General features: G+C 42.7%; 1 protein-coding gene across 1 annotated transcript in view; it reads left to right on the top strand.

Moving 5' to 3' along the window:
* Positions 1–22,511, top strand: part of LOC130269256 (uncharacterized) — a 33,674-nt gene extending 11,163 nt beyond the window's left edge. Inside the window, exons 3-4 of the mRNA XM_056518096.1 lie at positions 21,531–21,823; positions 21,902–22,511. Of these exons, the coding sequence (XP_056374071.1) occupies positions 21,531–21,823; positions 21,902–22,408 (800 nt within the window). The 3' untranslated portion in view covers positions 22,409–22,511. The remainder of the gene's footprint in view (positions 1–21,530; positions 21,824–21,901) is intronic.
* Positions 22,512–22,853: the final 342 nt, after the last annotated feature.

Below are 22,853 nucleotides of genomic sequence, written 5' to 3'. Positions count from 1 at the left end.
ACTGTAATCACTTATATGGTCTATTGTGGTAATCATAGCAGTTGTTGTCAGTCTGTCAGAAGAAGGTATAGAAGGTCCTCCTAAACTCAGGGGACAGGTTGACAGCATTATTGCTGCTAAAGAGGTATTTCCATTCTGCATGTGCAATGTGTTATGTACAACAGTGGGAGAAAATTGAAGAAGGAAGCTGGGTGCGATTAGGTATGGCAAAGAGAATGGTTGAGGGTGTGGTTAGGGGATTTGCTTGTTCTTCTTTATTATTACTAATAAACATGAACAGCACCTCTGAATCTATCTGTTTATTCAAACAAACAATCATGCATCAATAAAAGAAGCAATGGTCAACTTTCATCTGCTTACTGGGAGTGTGGAGAAAGAACATGCTGTCAGGGTAATAGTCTAATGTATTATGTAGTTATGCTTTTGTATCTAGTTTATTGTATCTTCTTATGCTTATTGCTTGAACTTTCCACCCACACTCACTAGGTATGAATGCTTCTTGCGGTTCTTTGTGGCCTATAAGCCATAGCAATAGGTCCCCGGGCCAGATGTTGTAAACTTGCCAGCCCACACGTCCTCCGGCATCTGTTCCCCACCACTTCTCCAGACTGGCAGAGTAACCCAGACATCCCTATGTCCCGAAAGGATCTTTTGGGACACAGGTATGTTCAGGGATGAAATACACACATCCTGATGGTGGGCGGCGACAGCGATCGATGTTGGTAGTGGGCCCCGGGCCCCCCTAATCTTAATTTTTGTCCCGGCCCTGACTGTTCATGCCCTTATGGCGGCCCTGAATTGCATTGCTCTTTCAACTTGTCCTTCTTTCTTCCAGTGATTCTGACCACTTCTATATACCATTTTACCTCATAAAATTTTACCTTATAGAATTACACTGGTGTTATAAATGAAACACAATATGTAGAGAACCCTGTAATATAATTTGTATTGGGACTTCAAGTTATGCCTCTATACAAGTCTTTACTAATGTGTCCTAAGTCCTAAAAAAAAAGATGGTCTTCAAATAGTGTGTTTTATGTGTCATGAAATGATCAAGACCACTGCATTTGGAGCTTGCATCAGTACCAAATTCACATTATAATGTCTTAAGAGCACTGACATCAACAGAGGAATCAGTTCCTGCTTTTTCAGCAAGGTGTAGGAAAAAACTGTTATTGTTACAATTTCTCAGGGGCTGCATCTAGTCCTGACAGTATATGATTTATCTTCTGCACTGGAGGAAAGAGATTTATAAGAATATTGACCTGTTCACATACAAATTAATGGAGCATAACTTTTTGGTATTTATTTTTAGCTGTTCCGCAGAAGTTGCCCTTTAAGATAATTCTAAAAAATAAAGTCATTTTATTATCTAAATAGCAGCACTTAATTGAGCTATCATTAAAATATCACCCTGACATATTGTCTTTTAGATACCGGTACTTTTCATCTACTTCCATTTTCTGGGTTACTTTGTATTCTCTGAGTTTATAACCTCTGCACAAACGCTTTGATCATTAATCTGCAGCAGTTACTAAGGTATTTATGTTAGGACCTTTTTAACTCTTTCATTGCAGAAATCAGCTTAAATTGAATGTCAGGTACAGTAGGAGGGCAAGTGGTTGTATCTGTATCGCTTAGCATTTCGTACTCGAAAAGCCTTTTATGTTTGTACTTTTACTAAACCAATGTTTTACATGAAAAGCCCCCATACCTGAATAAGGTTTATCTGCTTAAGGGTACGATCACACTATGTAATTCCTGCGGGCGGAATTTCACGCGGTGAACTTTAACATCAATGTGAATGGGCTTCCGTGAGACCCGTTCACACAGAGCAATTTCAGCGCCGGACAATTCTGTGGCTGAAATTTATCTGCGCAAAGAAGGAACATGTTCCTTCTTTGCGCGGAAATCCGCAAGCTCTGCATAGCTGTCAATGGTGACGGCGCAGGGCTGCACATTCCTAACTTCCTACTGAAGAAGATTTTCTGCGGAGGCTGCCAGACTGAATCTCCTCTTGCTGAATTCCGTGGGCACAGATTGAATGCACCCTTAATGTTCAGTCATTTAACCAACCATTGTTTTCTTGACTTAGTAGACATGTAAACTCTCCCCCTGAACAAACCAGGATCCATTGGGCGCTTGTGAGTTGGAATTTTCTCCATAGGTATCTCACAGATCAAACACCAGTCCCTTATAACCAATGATAGAACTTTATTCCAGTAGCATTAAATAGAAAACATTTAAACCCTCTTTGAGGCCTTCCTCTGGTATCTAGACTTGACAGAGAAATTACCCAATGAAAGCAAACATGGCTGATAATGGTAAATGTCATATAGCGACTTACTGTACCAGGATTTAAAGTAAAAAGTCTGGAGAAAAATGTTTGTGATGTCAAGTGAACACAATTATAACACACAAAATCAGTCTCTACAAAGCATTCTGGTGCATATTCATGGGTGATGCATTTTAAAATATCACAGATAATTTCACTACTGCATCCAGTTATGCAATTTCGTTGTGTTTTACTTTGAAGTTGGGTGGTCACGTAAGAGGCATGTTTGTAGCCACGGTTATCTTATGTGTATTACCTATCCTAATGCACCAGGGATCAAGAAAAAGCCAGTAATTGAAGGGTGACGTGTAAGGGATAACTTTTCTCAAATTCATTTGAATGCATTTTCTAAAGAATAGTTTAGAGCAGGGGCATATATAGAAAAAGGAGGTAATGCAGTTTACTCATAGGCCCCCACAGCGGTGGTGTATTCTGCCTATATAGTGAGTATGCCACCATGGTGCAGGTCATGATCATACCACAACTGACAAGCCAAAATTTTAAGGAGTATTTCAGATTCCATAAATGCCAGATAAATGAGTGTTTTACCCCTAGGACTTTCACCCATCAGGATAATGTGGGTCATTTTATGGTCTTTTAATACAGCAATACAAGATAAATCATAATTTTTTTTTTTTATTAATGTTTACATTAGAACAAATTCAACTCACAGATACAAAACCTAAGTGTAAATGGCCATTGTAATTTAAGGTAATTATGTAATTATTCTCATCTACATTGCTAAACATAAGCCACTTTCTAGCTCTAGTTGGGCTAATTAAGTCATTGACATATAATACAAAGCAGCCTGATTTGAATCAGTCTCAGCTTAAAAGTCAATACATGTCATTCTGAAGTCAGTTATCTGCTGAAACGGAGCAAGTATAGATTGCATTAATAGTCCAAGGCCTGTTTTCGTTAGATTATGTATCATACAACCGATAGAGAGCCTCTGCAACCAAGGTACTGCAAAAATATAATCTTATTAACCTCTTTCTGCCTCCTGACATAAAGGGACATTTAAAAAAGCTACAAAGAAATGACTTGAACATTAACAAGAACGACATCTAAATTGTATTTATATTCTCCTGTGTTCTGCAAGGGTTCCTTCAAGGCACTCCAGGTTCCTCCACTACTCCATAAAATATATAAGAGGCTAATTGTCTTCTTTTAAAATTGTCTTCAGAGAATGTTCTTTTCGGAAATAAACAAGTTACTAGGGACTGATGTGAGTGGCTATACTATGTAGTGTTACGTTGGTAATTTATTAATTACAAAAAAAAAAATCACTAAATGGGTGCGTTAACACGGAGTAATTCAAAAGGAATTTACTCGAGTAATTCCTCTTGAATTCTCCGCTCCAAATTAATGCACATCTCCTCTGCCAATTGACTTTAATGTTTTTTTCCACTGTCCTGTTCACACTGCGGAAATACTGCTAGCAAATTCCATTCCGCTTGATGAATGAGCATGTTCATTCTTCAAGCGGAATACGCTAGCAGAAATCAATAGAAGTCAATGGTAAAAAAAAATTTCGTCCGACATCGTTTTTAAGCGGAATTGGTGCAGAAATGGCTGAAAGCCTCTTCATTTTTTCGGCGTGAATTACTCTTAATTTACTCAGTGTGAACGCACCCTATGGCAAAAATATGAGATTGTTTAGGCACCACACCTACTTGAGCTTGTTTCACTCCCGTAGGCATAAATAGGTTTACTTTATTTTGTGGCTATAATTGTCCCCACTTTTTGGGAAGGCTTTTAAAGGGGTTTTCCACCATAAGGTGATTTTAGTACGTACCTGCCAGATAGTAATAGACATACTTAGGAAAGATCTGCACTTGTCTTGGGGCTAAATGACTATGTTGTGAGATTACCATAACACTGTGGTTAGCTTTTTGTGAACTGGTATTTCCGTTTTGAGTTTTCTTCTTTGGCTAAAAATTCCATAATTCCATTTTCCTCCCTCTCACACATCAGCCACCCCAACTATTGAAACATACAGTTGCAAGAAAAAGTATGTGAACCCTTTGGAATGATATGGATTTCTGCACAGATTGGTCATAAAATGTGATTGGATATTCATCTACACCACAACAATAAACAATCACAGTCTGAAAACAAACTAAAAACACACAAAGAATTAAATCTTAACATTTTTTTATTGAACACACCATGTAAACATTCACAGTGGAGGTGGAATAAGTATGTGAACCCTTGGATTTAATAACTGGTTGAACCTCCTTTGGCAGCAATTACTTCAACCAAATGTTTCCTGTAATTGCTGATCAGATGTGCACAATGGTCAAGAGTAATTTCTGACCATTCCTCTTTACAGAACAGTTTAAGTTCAGCAATATTCTTGGGATGTCTGGTTTGAATGGATTTCTTGAGGTAATGCCTCAGAATCTCAATCTGGTTGAGGTCAGGACTCTGACCGGGCAAATCCAGAAGGCATATTTTCTTCTGTTTAAGTCATTATGTTGTTGATTTACTTCAATGCTTTGGGTTGTTGTCCTGTGGCAACACCTATCTTCTGTTGAGCTTCAGCTGGTGAACAGATGGCCTTAAAGGGGTTATTCACCATAAGGTGATTTTAGTACGCACCTGGCAGACAGTAATGGACATGCTTAGGAAGGATCTGCGCTTGTCTTGGGGCTAAATGGCTATGTCATGAGATTACCATAACACTGTGGCTAGCTGTTTGTAAACTAGTATTTCCTGTTTGACTTTTCTTTTTTTGACTACAACTAATTACACTACACTAACTTTACAGCCCCTGTAGCACAGTCAAATACAATATTTTCCTGGAATACCCCTTTAGGTTTTCCTGCAAAATGTCTTGATAAACTTGGGAATTCATTTTTCCTTTGATGATAGCAATCTGTTCAGGCCCTGATGTAGCAAAGCAGCTCCAAAGCAACCCCAAACCTTGATGCCCCCACCACCATACTTCACAGTTGGTATGAGGTTTTGATATTGGTGTGTGCTGCCTCTTTTTCTCCACACATAGTAGTAGTTAATCGTAGGTCTTCTGAGAGCTCTTTTTTGTGAGGCATCATTCACATCAGGCAATACTTCTTGTGCTCCAGTTGGATGACACCTCACTCCAATACGCTCTTGGAGATGTCATTAGTCTAGGGGGTTCACATACATTTTCCACCTGCATTGTGAATGTTTACATGGTGTGTTCAATAAAAACATGATAAGATTTAATTCTTTGTGTGTAATCAGTTTAAGCAGACTGTGATTTTCTATCGTTGTGACCTAGATGAAGATCAGATGACATTTTATGACCAATTTGTGCAGCAATCCATATGATTCCAAAGGGTTCACATACTTTTTCTTGCAACTGTAAATGAGCTGCATCCATTCAAAAGACCTGTGGTTTTCAATCAGGGTGCCTACAGCTTTTGCATTAGTTGCAGATTGATCTCTCTCCCACCAAGCAATCACTCCACCCATTGAAGCAGACAGGTTCCCTGTCATCAGCTGTGTCAACAGTCATTTTGTGGGGTGAAAATCTCATAAGAATTGTGAGAAAACTGTCACACACAGGTACAGACACTACAGTGGGGATCAAAAGTTTAGGCTCCCCAGGTAAAACTTTGCATTAATGTGCATAAAGAAGCCAAGGAAAGATGGAAAAATCTTTAAAAGGCATCAAATTACAAATTAGACATTCTTATAATATGTCAACAAAAGTTAGATTTTATTTCCATCATTTACACTTTCAAAATAACAGAAAACAAAAAAATTGTGTCAGCAAAAGTTTGGGCACCCTGCAGAATTTATAGCATGCACTGCCCCCTTTGCAAAGCTGAGACCTGCCAGTGTCGTGGATTGTTCTCAATTATCATCTGGTAAAACCAGGTGATGTCAATCTCAAAGGTTTTAAATGCTCAGACTCATGGGGCACTGACCTTGCCCAAACAATCAGAACCATGGGTTCTTCTAAACAGTTGTCTAGAAATCTGAAACTGAAAATAGTTGACACTCACGAAGCTGAAACATTTTCAAATGTCAATATCCTCTGTTCGGAATGTAATTAAAAAATGGCAGTCATCAGGAACAGTGGAAGTTAAAGCAAGATCTGGAAGACCAAGAAAAATATCAGACAGAACAGCTCACAGGATTGTGAGAAAAACTATTCAAAACCCACGTTTGACTGCACAATCTCTCCAGAAAGATCTGGCAGACACTGGAGTTTTGATACACTATTCCACTATAAAGAGATACTTGTACAAATATGGTCTTCATGGAATAGTCATCAAAAGAAAACCTCTTCTAGGTCCTCACTACAAAAATCAGGGTTTGAACTTCGCAAATGAACATATAGACAAGCCTGATGCATTTTGGAAGCAAGTTCTGTGGAACGACGAGGTTAAAATTTAACTTTTTGAAGGGACGTTTGGAGAAGAAGGGGAACAGAATTTAATGAAAATAACCTCTGTCCAACTGTTAAGCATGTGGGTGGATCAATCATGCTTTGGGGTTGTATTGCAGCCAGTTGCACAGGGAACATCTCACGAGTAGAAGGAAAAATGGATTCAATAAAATTTTAGCAAATTATGGATGCAAACTTGATGCCATCTGTGAAAAAGCTGAAGTTAAAGAGAGGATGGCTTCTACAAATGGATAATGATCCTAAACACACCTCGAAATCCACGGGGGAATACATCAAGAGGCGTAAACTGAAGGTTTTACCATGGCCTTCACAATCTCCTGACCTCAACATAATTGAAAATCTATGGATAGACCTTAAAAGAGCAGTGCGTGACCGACAGCCCAGAAATCTCAAAGAACTGGAGGCCTTTGTAAGGAAGAATGGGCAAAGATACCTCAAACGAGAATTGACTCTTGGCTGGCTACAAAAAGTGTTTACAAGCTGTGATACTTGCCAAAGGGGGCAGTACAAGATATTAACTCTGCAGGGTGCCCAAACTTTTGCAGACGCCATTTTTTGTTTTCTGTTATTTTGAAAGTGTAAATGATGGAAATAAAATCTAACTTTTGTTGACATATTATAAGAATGTCTAATCTGTAATTTGATGCCTTTTGGAGATTTTTCTATTTTTCCTTGGCTTCTTTATGCACATTAATACAAATTTTTGGGTGCCCAAACTTTTGATCCCCACTGTATATTATGAACTACACTAACTTTACAGCCCCTGTAGCATAGTCAAAATAAAAAAAAAAAATCCTGGCATACCCCTTTAACAACTCTTATAGAATATCTATGAAATTTGCATTCAATCAAAATACTATTTTTGACATAAGGCAGATGTTAAACAAGAATGTGTCAAAGGTGTTCAATGGAGTTTATGCCAGAGCTCTGTACAAAAAAACTCATGTTTCTCTATATCAAACTTCATTTACTCTGTGTATATGAACCTCACATTGTGTATAGGAGTACAGTCATGCTGGAACCACAATTTAGCTAATTTTGGGGTTTTTTGTTTTCACGCAGTGCACTTTATGATAAAACTGACATTCTATCTTTATTTTGTGGGTGAATACAATTAATATGACTATTATTGAACTACTTTTAAAAAAGACTCAAACTTTTGAAACTAAATTATAATGTTTTAAATCTCTCTTTTCTGACCCCTATACCTTTCAAATTTTTTAATTTACGAAAATGTATTAGGGCTAATTTTATTGCGCCTATATGTTAACTTTTTATTGGTTCTACTTTAGTGTATATATGACTTTTTGATCACTTTTTATTTGATTTTTTGGGGAAGTGCAATTTTTTTATTTTAATTTTTTTAACGTTTATGCTGTTTACCTTACGGGATCATTTTATTTTTTTTTACATTTTTTTATGTAAACTGGGAAAAGGAGGTTTTAATTTTTATCAGTGGAGAGGTTTGTTCACCTTAAAAAATACTTTTATTTTTTCTAATTTTACTTTTTATGTACCTATAGAGGACTGTCTATAGCAATCATTGGCATAGAACTGATCAGTAGTATTTGCAATCTACTTCTCTGGTCTGATAGAAGGCAGTGACAAATTCGCCACTGGTGCCCTGTGCTCTTCACAGATGAAAGCAGGTACACACTGCGCACATGTGACATGTGAGTCTGGAGACGCCGTGGAGAATGTTCTGCTGCCTGCAACATCCTCCAGCATGACTGGTTTGGTGGTGGGTCAGTAATGGTGTGGGATGGCATTTCTTTGGGTGCCACATAGCTCTCCATGTGCTTGCCAGAGGTAGCCTGACTGCCATTAGGTACTGAGATGAGATCCTCAGACCCCTTGTGAGACCATATGCTGGTCCGGTTGGCCCTAGGTTCCTCCTAATGCAAGACAATGCTAGACTTCATGTGGCTGGAGTGTGTCAGTACCTGCAAGAAGAAGGCATTGATGCTATGGACTGGCCCGCCCATTCCCCACACTTTAATCCGATTGAGCACATCTGGGACATCATGTATTGCTCCATCCACCAACACCACGTTGCACCACAGACTATCCAGGAGTTGGAGGATGCTTAAGTCCAGGTCTGGGAGGACATCCCTCAGGAGAACATCCGCCACCTCATCAGGAGCATGCCCAGGCATTATAGGGAGGTCATACAGGCGCATGGAGGCCACACACACTACTGTGCCTCATTTTGACTTGTTTTAAGGACATTACATCAAAGTGGTTTCCCACTTTGATTTTGAGTGTGACTCCATATCCAGACCTCCATGGGTTGATAAATTTGATTTCCATTGAAAATTTTGTGTAATTTTGTTGTCAGCACATTCAACTATGTAACATTGAACTAGACTAAAGTATTTCATTTCACGATTAGTTCATTCATTCAGATCTAGGATGATTTATCTTAGTGTTCCCTTTATTTTTTTGAGCAGTGTATATCCTTTGGGCACCCATAAATGTATTGCTGATCATTATTTGCTGAGCTAGTCTAGTAGTCTGTAACTATTTAAAGAGAACCATTCATCAGATTTCACCTTATATTCTGCTTGGCAAAGTGTTATATAGGGTAAAATCTTTATCCTCACTATTCCCGGGGGATTCTCCTGCCCCAGAGATGGTGAAGACATGAACTTATAAACTAATCACCGCCACAGCCGCAAGTAGTCCCCTGGGCTGGGAGCTCCACCCAGTTACTCCCGTTCTTTGGCCAGCATCAACGCCCACTCCACTTGATTGAAGGCCTTGTCATCGCCCTGCTCCGTCTGTTCAGTGAGCAGAGCGATGATGCGGCTCATCAATGGGGACCAGCAGCGGGGAGGACCTGCGGCAGCAGAATGCAGCAGTGAAAATCTGGTAAGTGATCTTCACTGCTGCATTGTAGTTTTACAACTACAACTCTCAGCATGCCCAGATAGCCAAAGGCTGTCTGGGCATGCTTGGAGTTGTAGTTTTGCAACATCTGGAGGGCTACAGTTTGGAGACCACTGTATAGTGGTCTCCAAACTGTGCACTTCTACATTTTGCAAAACTACAACTCCCAGCATGCCAAGACTGTCCAGGCATGCTGATCGTTGTAGTTCGGCAACATCTGAAGGGCCAGATGTTGAAAAACTACAACTCCCAGCATGCCCTTCGGCTCTCTGGGCATGCTGGATGTTGTAGTTGTGCAACAACTGGAGGAACACTGTAGTTTTGCAACAACTGGAGGCACAATTTTCTCCTCCACTTTGCTGCTATTCCTGTGAAACACCTAAAGGGTTAACAAACTTTCATAATGTCATTTTAAATACTTTAAGGGGTTCAGTATTCATAATGGGGTCCATTATAGGGTATTTCTAACATCCCTGAAAAATTCTGATTTTAAAATTTTCAAGAAAAATTGGAAAATTGTTGCAAAACTAAAAAGCCCTATAATGTCTTCAAAAAAGTAAAAACATGTCAACTTTATGATGCAAACACAAACTAGACATATTGTATATGTGAATCAACATATCATTTATTTGGAATGTCCACTTTCCTTACAAGCAGAGAGCTTCAAAGTTCGAAAAATGGTAAATTTTCATATTTTTCATAAAATTTTTAATTTTTTCACCAAGAAATGATGCAAGTATCGACACAAATTTACCACTAACATAAAGTAGAATATGTAACGAAAAAACAATCTCAGAATCAAATTCATAAGTTAAAGCTTTCCAGAGTTATCAATGCTTAAAGTGACAATGGTCAGATTTGCAAAAAACGGCTGTGTCCTTAAGGTCAAAATGGGCTTAAGGGGTTCAAGAGCATGTATTACAAGGAAATGATTTTTGTTTAAACCAAGTTTTTATGCAAAACATATTTTTAAGGATTTTTTATGATGGTTTTTTTCACAGGTCACAGAGCATGCATAGAAAATGCTCCCATTCATGTGAATAAGGTTTGCTCAAGTCAAGTAAGCCTGTGTCTATGGGGTTTATTGTAAAGCATATCTATAAAAGTTGTCAAAAAAAACGAAAATAACTGCCCCTATATTAATTTAATAGAAATTAATTAAATGAAAAATTACTGCCAGAAAATAAAAACAGATTAGAAAATGAAAAGATATCTCAATATCTCGTTCTAATCAGTAAAAACAAGTAATACAGTCGTTTTAGTGAAAGGATAGTATATGGCTGGCAATATGTGGCCTTTTATCTACCAAGCTTAAAATAGAAAGTATTAAATATATCCTTTAATACTATTTAATACTAGCAGGATAGGTAAGACCTTAAATACATATTAGTACCTGTTTTTCATGTCTTCCAGCTTTTCAAACAAATGCTTATCAGTCCTCATTTTCAGTACAAGAATAGCACATAACACACAGTTTTTTTTGTTTGTTTGTTTTTGTTCCTTGAAGCTTTGAGTTTCTTATAGCTATATAATTTCTGGAACAATCTGTTGATGTTACCTACTTCACTTATACAGAATGAAAAAAAGACTCTGCAGAATTATAAGGCAATGCATTGTTGTCTGGATTTATCAATCTGTCAGATTTGCCGATCACAACTTCATTTTTATTTCTCATATTTCTCTGGTAAAATGAAGGCTGAGCTCTGACTGGTTTCTATGGATAAAGTAGACACATATGAGGAGATTTATCAAAACCTGTGCAAAGCAAAGGTTGCCCAGTTGCGCACAGCAACCAATCAGATTGTTGTGACGCCTTAGCCAATCTAGAGTTATGGACATCTGGCCAATGCTGTGTCTTCTCTGAAGTCCACAGTCTATTTGACTTTGCTTATGACATAACTTATCTCTGTAGCTAGCATTCTCCTGCATCTGCAACTTATCCAGTTTACTTAGTTTGGTTTTGTACATTTGGTTATTCCCTCTGATACTCAATTCTGTACATTTGCTGTCCTCTTGGCTCCTGACTCGGCTCGCTGACAATCCTCTCTGTTTGTCTGTCTTACTGGTATATTGTATTAGTGTATGTTTACCTTTAGTGTCTTACTGTTTACCATGACCTGACTGTGTTGCTGTAGTTTGTTATTTTGACCTGTGATGGTGCAGCACTTATTCAGGGACATCTAAGGTGACATAGTCAGGGACAGGGGTTCTGGGTAGAGCTAGAGAGTGCTTAATCCTTGCCCATAAATGACAGACAATATATACAGTGGGGATCAAAAGTTTAGGCACCCCAGGTAAAAATTTGTATTAATGTGCATAAAGAAGCCAAGGAATGAAGGAAAAATCTCCAAAAGGCATCACATTACAGATTAGACATTTTTATAATATGTCAACAAAAGTTAGATTTTATTTCCATCATTTACACTTTCAAAATAACAGAAAACAAAAAAATGGCGTCTGCAAAAGTTTGGGCATCCTGCAGAATTTATAGCATGCACTGCCCCCTTTGCAAAGCTGAGACCTGCCAGTGTCATGGATTGTTCTCAATCATCATCTGGGAAGAACTGGTTATGTCAATCTCAAAGGTTTTAAATGCCCAGACTCATCTGACCTTGCCCCAACCATCAGCACCATGGGTTTTTCTAAACAATTGTCTAGAAATATGAAACTGAAAATAGTTGAGGCTCACAAAGCTGGAGAAGGCTATAAAAATATAGCAAAATGTTTTCAGATGTCAATATCCTCTGTTCGGAATGTAATTAAGAAATGACAGTCATCTGGAACAGTGGAAGTTAAAGCAAGATCTGGAAGACCAATAAAAATATCAGACAGCTCGCAGGATTGTGAGAAAAACTATTAAAAACCCATGTTTGACTGAACAATCCCTCCAGAAAGATCTGGCAGACACTGGAGTTGTGGTACACTATTCCACTATAAGGAGATATTTGTACAAATATGGTCTTCATGGCAGAGTCATCAGAAGTAAACCTCTTCTAGATCCTCACCCCAAAAATCAGTGTTTGAACTTTACAAATGAACATATAGACAAGCCTGATGCATTTGGAAAACAAGTTCTGTGGACTGATGAGGTTAAAATTGAACTTTTTGGCCGGAATGAGCAAGGGTATGTTTGGAGAACAAGGGGAACAGAATTTAATGAAAAGAACCTCTGTCCAACTGTTAAGAATGGGGGTGGATCAATCATGCTTTGGGGTTGTATTGCAGCCAGTGGCACAGGGAACATCTCACGAGTAGAAGGAAAAATGGATTCATAAAATTTCAGCAAATTTTGGATGCTAACTTGATGCCATCTGTGAAACAGCTGAAGTTGAAGAGAGGATGGCTTCTACAAATGGATAATGATCCTAAACACACCTCGAAATCCATGGGGGATAACATCAAGAGGCGTAAACTGAAGGTTTTGCCAAGGCCTTCACAATCTCCTGACCTCAACATAATTGAAAATCTATGTATAGACCTTAAAAGAGCAGTGTGGGACAGACAGCCCAGAAATCTCAAAGAACTGGAAGACTTTTGTAAGGAAGAATGGGCAAAGATACCACAAACAAGAATTGAAAGACTCTTGGCTGGCTACAAAAAGCGTTTACAAGCTGTAATACTTGCCAAAGGGGGCAGTACAAAATATTAACTCTGAAGGTTGCCCAAACGTTTGCAGTTTTCTGTTATTTTGAAAGTGTAAATGATGGAAATAAAATCTAACTTTTGTTAAAATATTATAAGAATGTCTAATCTGTAATTTGATGCCTTTTGGAGATTTTTCTATCTTTCCTTGGCTTCTTTATGCACATTAATACAAATTTTTACGTGGGGTACCCAAACTTTTGATCCCCACTGTGTGTATGTGTGTATATATATATATATATATATATATATATATATATATATATATATATAGTTGCTTTTTATCTAATTTTAAAGTAATACTAGGGGTTCTTTACTGGACTGTCATAAGATGATCTTTAGTAAAATCGTGTGGGCGAAGTATTTAACTGACTTATTGAAAAGCATGTGCCTCTCAGTAAATCAGGTTCTGCAGCAGCTTCCCTACATGTGACTCTTTATGTAGATTTCAGCTACAATATATGCTACCTCTCCAGAGTTAGGCTACACTCCCTTTTAATGTTAGTCACTTAGAAGCCTGTGGTAAAAAAATAAATAAAAATTAAATAAAAATAAAAATAAAATAAAACTATGCTAAACAACCCACCCTAAAAATTTACTTTCATGCCACCATAATTAAACAGAAACGTGCTATTGTGACCAACACACAATTTAAGAACCCAGTGTCTCTGTGTATGAATTTAACCAAAAATATGTTATTAGCAGAATACTTGGTGTTGCCCGTTCTTCCTACTGTTACGCCGAGCGCTCCGGGTCCCCGCTCCTCCCCGGAGCGCTCGCAGCGTTCTCCTGTTCGCAGCGCCCCGGTCAGACCCGCTGACCGGGAGCGCTGCGATAATGTCCCTAGCCGGGATGCGATTCGCGATGCGGGACGCGCCCGCTCGCGGTGTGCATCCCGGCCCGCTCGCGGTGCGCATCCCGGCCCGCTTACCAGACTCGTTCCCCATCTGTGCTGTCCCGGCATGCGCGGCCCCGCTCCCTAGGGTGCGCCCGCGCTGGGTCTCTGCGATTTAAAGGGCCAGTGCGCCACTGATTGGCGCATGGTTTTAATTAGTGTGTTCACCTGTGCACTTCCCTATATTACCTCACTTCCCCTTCACTTCCTTGCCGGATCTTGTTGCCATTGTGCCAGTGAAAGCGTTCCTTGTGTATCCCAAGCCAGAGTTCCAGACCTCTTGCCGTTGCCCCTGACTACGATCCTTGCTGCCTGCCCTGACCTTCTGCTACGTCCGACCTTGCTCTTGCCTTATCCCTTGTACCGCGACTATCTCAGCAGTCAGAGAGGTTGAGCTGTTGCCGGTGGATACGACCTGGTTGCTACCGCCGCTGCAAGACCATCCCGCTTTGCGGCGGGCTCTGGTGAAAACCAGTAGCAACTTAGAACCGGTCCGCCGGCACGGTCCACGCCAATCCCTCTCTGACACAGAGGATCCACCTCCAGCCTGCCGAATCCTGACAGTAGATCCGGCCATGGATCCCGCTGAGGTTCCGCTGCCAGTTGTCGCTGACCTTACCACGGTGGTCGCCCAGCAGTCGCAACAGATAGCGCAACAAGGCCATCAGCTGTCTCAACTGACTGTTATGCTACAGCAGCTTCTACCACAGCTTCAGCAACCATCTCCTCCGCCAGCTCCTGCACCTCCTCCGCAGCGAGTGGCCGCATCCAGCCTCCGTTTATCGTTGCCGGACAAGTTTGATGGGGACTCTAGACTTTGCCGTGGTTTTCTCTCGCAATGTTCCCTGCATTTGGAGATGATGTCTGACCAATTTCCAACTGAACGGTCAAAGGTGGCTTTCGTGGTTAGTCTCCTGTCTGGGAAGGCCCTGTCGTGGGCCACGCCTCTCTGGGACCGCAATGATCCTGTCACTGCCTCCGTACACTATTTCTTCGCGGAGATTCGAAGTGTCTTCGAGGAACCAGCCCGAGCTTCCTCTGCCGAGACTGCCCTGCTGAACCTGGTCCAGGGTAATTCTTCAGAAGGCAAGTACGCCATCCAATTTCGTACTCTCGCCTCCGAATTATCTTGGAATAAAGAGGCCCTCTGTGCGACCTTCAAAAAAGGCCTATCCAGTAACATCAAAGATGTGCTGGCCGCACGAGAAATCCCTGCCAACCTGCATGAACTTATTCATTTGGCCACCCGCATTGACATGCGTTTTTCCGAAAGACGCCAGGAGCTCCGCCAGGATATGGACTTTGTTCGCACTAGGCGGTTTCTCTCCCCGGCTCCTCTCTTCTCTGGTCCGCTGCAATCTGTTCCTGTGCCTTCCGCCGTGGAGGCTATGCAAGTAGACCGGTCTCGTCTGACACCACAAGAGAGGACACGCCGCCGCAATGAGAACCAATGCCTGTACTGTGCCAGTACCGAACACTTCTTGAAGGATTGTCCTATCCGTCCTCCATGTCAGGAAAGACGCACTCCGATTCTGCACAAAGGTGAGACAGCTCTAGGTGTGAACTCTGCTTCTCCACGTCTTACTGTGCCTGTGCAGATTTCTTCTTCTAACTCCTCCTTCTCAGCTGTGGCCTTCTTGGATTCTGGATCTGCAGGAAATTTTATTTTGGCCTCTTTCGTTAACAGGTTCAATATCCCAGTGACCAGTCTCGCCAGACCTCTCTACATCGCCTCAGTTAATGGTGAAAGATTGGACTGTACTGTGCGTTACCGCACAGAACCCCTGTTAATGTGCATTGGACCTCATCACGAAAAGATTTAATTTCTGGTCCTTTCTAACTGCACTTCTGAAATTCTTCTCGGACTGCCTTGGCTTCAACGCCATTCCCCTACCCTTGACTGGACCATCGGGGAAATCAAGAACTGGGGTACTTCTTGCTACAAAAAATGCATTACGTCTGCTCCCAGTCCTGCCAGTCAAAACCCTATGGCTCCTCCGATACCAGGTCTCCCCAAGGCCTATCTGGACTATGCCGATGTTTTTTGCAAAAAACAAGCAGAGACTTTGCCTCCTCACAGGCCTTATGACTGTCCTATTGATCTCCTTCCTGGTACTACTCCACACCAGGGCAGAATCTATCCCCTGTCAGCTCCTGAAACACAAGCCATGACGGAGTACATCCAAGAAAATTTAAAAAGGGGATTTATCCGCAAGCCTTCCTCCCCATGCATTGATTACCGCGGTCTTAAAAAAAGAACTATAAAAAACCGCTATCCCCTGCCTCTTATCTCGCAACTCTTTGACCGCCTACGTGGCGCCAACATCTTCACCAAATTGGATTTAAGAGGTGCATATAATCTCATCCGCATCAGCGAAGGGGACGAGTGGAAGACCGCATTTAACACCAGAGACGGACACTTTGAATATCTGGTTATGCCCTTTGGGCTTTGCAACGCCCCTGCTGTCTTCCAGGACTTTGTAAATGAAATTTTTCGTGATTTATTATATACCTGTGTTGTGGTCTACTTGGACGACATTTTGATTTTCTCTTCTAACCTCGAAGAACACCTCCGTCATGTCCGCCTGGTTCTTCAGAGACTCCGGGACAATCAATTATATGCCAAGATGGAGAAATGTCTCTTTGAATGCCAATCTCTTCCCTTCCTAGGATATTTAGTCTCTGGCCAGGGACTTCAAATGGACCCGGACAAACTGTCAGCCATGTTAGATTGGCCACTCCCCTCCGGACTCAGAGCTATCCAACATTTCTTGGGGTTTGCCAATTACTACAGACAATTTATTCCACATTTTTCCACCATTGTGGCCCCAATTGTGGCCCTAACCAAGAAAAACGCCAACACTAAGTCCTGGCCTCCTCAAGCGGACGGGGCGTTCAACCGTCTCAAAACTGCCTTTTCTTCTGCTCCTGTACTCTCCAGACCTGATCCATCTAAACCCTTCTCCCTGGAGGTAGACGCCTCCTCGGTGGGAGCCGGAGCTGTACTCCTACAAAAAAACTCTTCTGGACATAACGTTACTTGTGGTTTCTTTTCTAGGACCTTCTCTCCGGCGGAGAAAAATTACTCCATTGGTGATCGAGAACTGCTGGCCATAAAGCTAACCCTCGGGGAATGGAGGCACCTGCTGGAGGGGTCCAAATTCCCAATTATTATATACACTGATCACAAGAATCTCTCTTATCTTCAGTCCGCCCAACGGCTGAACCCACGCCAGGCTAGGTGGTCATTGTTTTTTGCCCGTTTTAACTTTGAGATTCATTTTCGCCCTGCTGACAAGAACATCAGGGCTGACGCCCTCTCTCGTTCCTCGGATGCCTCTGAAATGGAAGCCTCCCTGCAACACATTATTCCTCCTGAGTGTCTGATCTCCGCTTCCCCAGCTTCCATCAGACAAACTCCTCCTGGAAAGACCTTCGTCCCTCCACGCCAGCGCCTCAGGATCCTCAGGTGGGGACACTCCTCACACCTCGCCGGCCATGCTGGAGTCAAAAAGTCCATCCAGCTCATCTCTCATTTTTATTGGTGGCCTACCCTGGAAGCAGATGTTGCTGATTTTGTTCGGGCTTGTACAGTCTGTGCCCGGGACAAAACTCCTTGTCAGAAGCCTGCCGGCCTCCTTCATTCTCTGCCTGTTCCTGAGCTACCATGGTCTCAGATTGCTATGGACTTTATAACAGACCTGCCTTTATCCCATGGCAACACAATCATTTGGGTGGTTGTTGATCGTTTCTCCAAGATGGCACATTTTATTCCACTTTCAGGTCTTCCTTCTGCGCCACAGTTGGCGAAACAATTTTTTGTGCACATTTTTCGCCTTCATGGGCTTCCCACGCATATCGTCTCGGATAGAGGCGTTCAATTTGTGTCAAAATTCTGGAGAGCCCTCTGTAATCAGCATAAGATCAAATTAAATTTCTCGTCTTCCTATCATCCCCAATCCAATGGGCAAGTGGAGAGTGTTAACCAGTGTGGCAGTGTGGCAAGGAAAGGGTGTATTTCCTTGGCTCACCCTGCAGAAGCTCTCACCTGCTTCTTAAGTAATGAGGCAGGAGGGAAGGGAGGTGTATATGAGATGGAGACTCAGTGTAATGGGGGCTCTTCCTAGGAGACAGCATGTGGGCTGTAGGGAAGAGACAGAGGCTGCTGAGGAGTACACAGCCTGAGCTATGAGGGGCTCAAAGAGAGTGGCATTGTGAGTAGAAGGTTGCAGGGGACATATGTTTAACCGGCTGAGGGAAGCTCAGCGGTTGTTAGTCAGGACAAGCTGATCTGTTTAGTCAGTGACCAGACGGTCTAGGATTTTGTTTGTTACTGCTTTTTTGTTTATTTCTTTCCCTGCAACCTGTCTAATAAAACTGGCAAGGTGCCAGATTTGCATTATAAGCGTTTGTTTGCTGGTTTATTGAGAAGAAACGCATCCTGTGGCGTGGTCCAGGACGATCCCAGAGCTAATCCCCAAGACGGATCGTCACATTTTGGTGGAGGATGCGGGCACGCCGTTGCTAAGGGCAACCTGTTGCCAAGGGCAACCAACAAGCGAGTTGGAGAGGAGCCGTTGCTAGGAACAACCCCCTGCAAGATTGCAAGTCGGAGGAGCCCAGCAGAGGAGTTCATGCACAGTTTGGTGTCTGTGGAGGAGCGTTGCTAGGGGCAACGGATCGAGAATTTTTTTCAAGAAAATGGGACAACCTCGAAAGGCCGTTGCTGGGAGCAACCGACGTGGGCCACAAGCTGTGGTCGCCAAGACGAAGCCGAGGTCCCGTGAGTTGTCGGTGGGCGGAATCCCACTGTGGGTGGACTTGGATTGTTACCAGACTGTATCTCGGATTATGCCAGAAATAATTCCATTTGTGAAGTCCCGCCCGGAGCCCGGTAAGACTGTTCTAATTACCTTTGATACATGTTTTGGGACAGTAAGCCATATGATGGAGGTATGTGCGGAACTTACAGTGGAAATTGTACTGGGCAGAGACTTTCCGTATTTCTGGCAGCTGTGGGATGCTGAGAGTGCACCTGAGAGTTCACACCCAAAGGTTCCGGAAGGAGTGAGGACTGGGGAGTCTCTACTGGACTGTGTGAATGGGGCTGTATATTGTGAACCCATGCAGGCTGATAATGTTTTTCTTGAAACACTTATGTTAATGTGTTCTGATGTAAAGAGTTCTATTCCCACCTCTCGCAGGACAAAAGAAAAACTGTGTGAGCTGGAAATAGAAGGTAAAAAGATGGTGGTTTTGTTAGATCCAAAATGTGTAATAAGTCTGGTAAAGACCAGCTGCAGAAAGCCAGACCCCGCTATAGTGTCTATACAGGCCGGTATTTGGGGTTATAAAACAGTTAATGTGTGTATTTCTACTCCCTATGGTACCATAAGTCACAAGGTTGCCATAGAGCCTACCTTAGAGTATGAAGTAGTGCTTGGGAAGGATTTTCCGTTTTTTCAGCAGTTGTGGGAAGATAGTCAGGTGACTAGAGCAAGAACACCTGATAGGCTCACAATACTTGGTTTTCACCACATAGCAGGGGACAGTAACTCGGCAGAGGCTGAGAACAGGGAGTATCAGCAGACCCTAGGTACATCTCAGGTGGGAGTGTGCCAGACCACTAGGGGATCTGAAGAACAGTCTGCGAGTCAAGTTAAAGTGGTGACTGGAATAGAAGCTCCAGCGATGGCTGTGGAAAAACCAAAACTCCGGAAGAGAGTACCAGTGGAGATGGGGGCTGCACTTACGGTCACAGACAGAGTCCTAAGTGAAGGAGACTGTGACAAGACAAAAGAAAAGTCTGCCAAGAAGCCGAGAGAAAGTTCAGAGGAACTGATCTGGAATCTCCCTGACTTGCTGGTGCCAAGAGCCATTGAAGTTGTTGCTAGGGGCAACAAACTTACCGCCAAGGGATTGCCGGTCCGACGGGAGTGTTTAGCGAGAGTCTCCAGAGTTGCCAACGTGGTGGGAGAGGAAGAGTGCCAGGTGTCAGTGGCACCGGTTGTGGATGATAATAATGAGGCACAAGTGGCCGCAACCACGGAAAAGGGGGAGACTTCATCTAGAGATGGAGAAGAGCTGGGTCGAGTGTCTGACAGAGGACCAGAGGATGTCTCAAGGTCTAACAGCGAGAGTGAGGAGACCGCTGTCAGTAAAAGGTCTCGGAAAAGACGAGCTGGCCTTGGGAAAAAACTGGAGCAGATCCAGAATCTGGAAGAAACCCTGCAGATGGTTTCTGTGAAGTTGTGGGAGAAAGAAAAAGAGTTACATCGCTTGACAGAGGAGAGGGACAAATCACTTGCTGACTTTAAAAAAGAGCAAGAAGTGAGGCTTCAGCTGGAAAAAGTCATGGAGCATCACAGAAGTGAGTTTGTGGCTCTGCAGGATGAACTGTCCCGTTCCCAGGGTCTTGTGACCAGCAAGGAGAGTGAAGTGCAGAGTCTGGCCAAGCGGATGTCCTTCCAGGAAGAAGAAGTGACTCTTCTACATGGTGCATATCAGGCTCTGCAGAGTGATCACAAGGCTAGCCTGGTGGCCATGGAAAAAATAGAAAAAGAGAAGAATGAAATGAAGATGGAAGTTGATGATCTTGCCAGCAATCTGGAGAGTGTCTCTAAAGCTAAGAGACAACTTGAGGAGGAAGTCAAGGTGAAGAATGCCCTTGCACATGCTCTTCAATCTGCTCGTCAGGACAATGTCTTGCTCCGTGAACAGTATGAGGAGGCCCTGGAACAAGTTGAGACTCTGAACCATGAAAACAAGAACTTGCAACAGGAGATCTCAGATTTAGAGTGGAAAATCTATCAATGAGTTAGTGAAGTCCAAGAAACAGTTGCTGGACAGTGAGAAGATGATCTCCACAAAGCTCAAGAGTGAGCAGCTGAAATATATAAAGCTGGAAGATGACATGAAGATCTTAAAAGAGAGCCTGGAAGTGCAGAACGAAACGCGCAGAAGGTCCCATGTAGCTGCCTTTGTTTTGCTGGGAGCGCAACTCTACAAGCAGGTGGCTGTGCTGGCGGACAATGAACAGTTGAGGAAACAATTGCTGTCTTCGGAAGATACTGTCAGGGACTTGACAGAGTTACTTGACAGTGAGAGGATGAAGTCCGCTAAGCTCCAGTGTAAGCTGTGAAAATGTGAGAAAAAGGAAGAGGACCAGGAAGTCCTAAAAGAGAGCAGAGACCAAGATATGGCGGAATTGGCTCAAGAAAGGCTTCTGGGGCCGAAGTTACAGGATACAGTTATGCTTTCTCTGATTGCGAAAAAGTCCTCTAAAGCTAAGATTGAGGTGAAGTCCTGTAAGAACTCCCCTGAAGCTAGGACTGAGCTGAAACCTGGTGGGAAATCCTATGAAGTGAAGACTAAGGAGAAGAGAGGTGGGAAATCCTCTGAACCTGAGCAGACCAAAAATTCTGAAGGTAATGCTGAGGCAGAGAAATCCTCTGAAGCAGAAGCTAAACCAGAGTCAACCTCAAAAGCTGTGAGTAAAGAGAATGGCACAACTGAAGCTACAGGTGAAGAGAAGAGTAAGCCTGAAGAAGCTGCAGTAGTAGAAGCTGATTCTACACAAGAATCTGAAGGAGCCAAAGACTCTGAAGCCAAACCTGAGGAAGCTGGTGCCCCAGAAGAGAAAGCTGGATGGGATGAGGTGAAACCATGTGAGAAATCCACTGAAGACAAGACTGAGGTGAAACCAGGTGGGAAGTCTTCTAATGTTGAAACTGAGATGGACCCGTGTCAGAGGTCCTCTGACGGTACAGAGAACAAGACAGTGGTTGGTGAAGCCACTGAGGCCGAAAGATTCTCTAAAGCAGAGGCAGAGGTCCGGCAAGCCAGAAGAAGACAAAGGTTAGAAGCATCGGTCCTCTCACTCCTTAATTTCAAGAACCCTGCCCACACCAGGGTGAAGAACCTGGTACTGGAGAGGTGTGACCGAGAGACTTGCAATTGGTGGCTGGTAAAAGTCCGGAAGAAAAAAGTCAAGGACTTCAGAGACTGTGGGACAAAAGTTGTCCAAGAGAAAGGAAAGGCAGATTGTTTCTGCCTTTCAAATACATGTGCTCCTTCCCGGTGGTCTGAGCAAAGGGGGGGGATATGTGGCAGTGTGGCAAGGAAAGGGTGTATTTCCTTGGCTCACCCTGCAGAAGCTCTCACCTGCTTCTTAAGTAATGAGGCAGGAGGGAAGGGAGGTGTATATGAGATGGAGACTCAGTGTAATGGGGGCTCTTCCTAGGAGACAGCATGTGGGCTGTAGGGAAGAGACAGAGGCTGCTGAGGAGTACACAGCCCGAGCTATGAGGGGCTCAAAGAGAGTGACATTGTGAGTAGAAGGTTGCAGGGGACATATGTTTAACCGGCTGAGGGAAGCTCAGTGGTTGTTAGTCAGGACAAGCTGATCTGTTTAGTCAGTGACCAGACGGTCTAGGATTTTGTTTGTTCCTGCTTTTTTGTTTATTTCTTTCCCTGCAACCTGTCTAATAAAACTGGCAAGGTGCCAGATTTGCATTATAAGCGTTTGTTTGCTGGTTTATTGAGAAGAAACGCATCCTGTGGCGTGGTCCAGGACGATCCCAGAGCTAATCCCCAAGACGGATCGTCACACCAGGTTCTTGGTGACTATTTGCGACATTTTGTTTCCTCCCGCCAGGATGATTGGGCCGATCTTCTACCCTGGGCCG

Source organism: Hyla sarda, chromosome 1 (assembly GCF_029499605.1).
Source record: "Hyla sarda isolate aHylSar1 chromosome 1, aHylSar1.hap1, whole genome shotgun sequence".
Lineage (NCBI taxonomy): Eukaryota > Metazoa > Chordata > Amphibia > Anura > Hylidae > Hyla > Hyla sarda.
The sequence above is the reverse complement of the archived record's forward strand: the minus strand, read 5'-3'. Positions and strand labels throughout refer to the sequence as shown.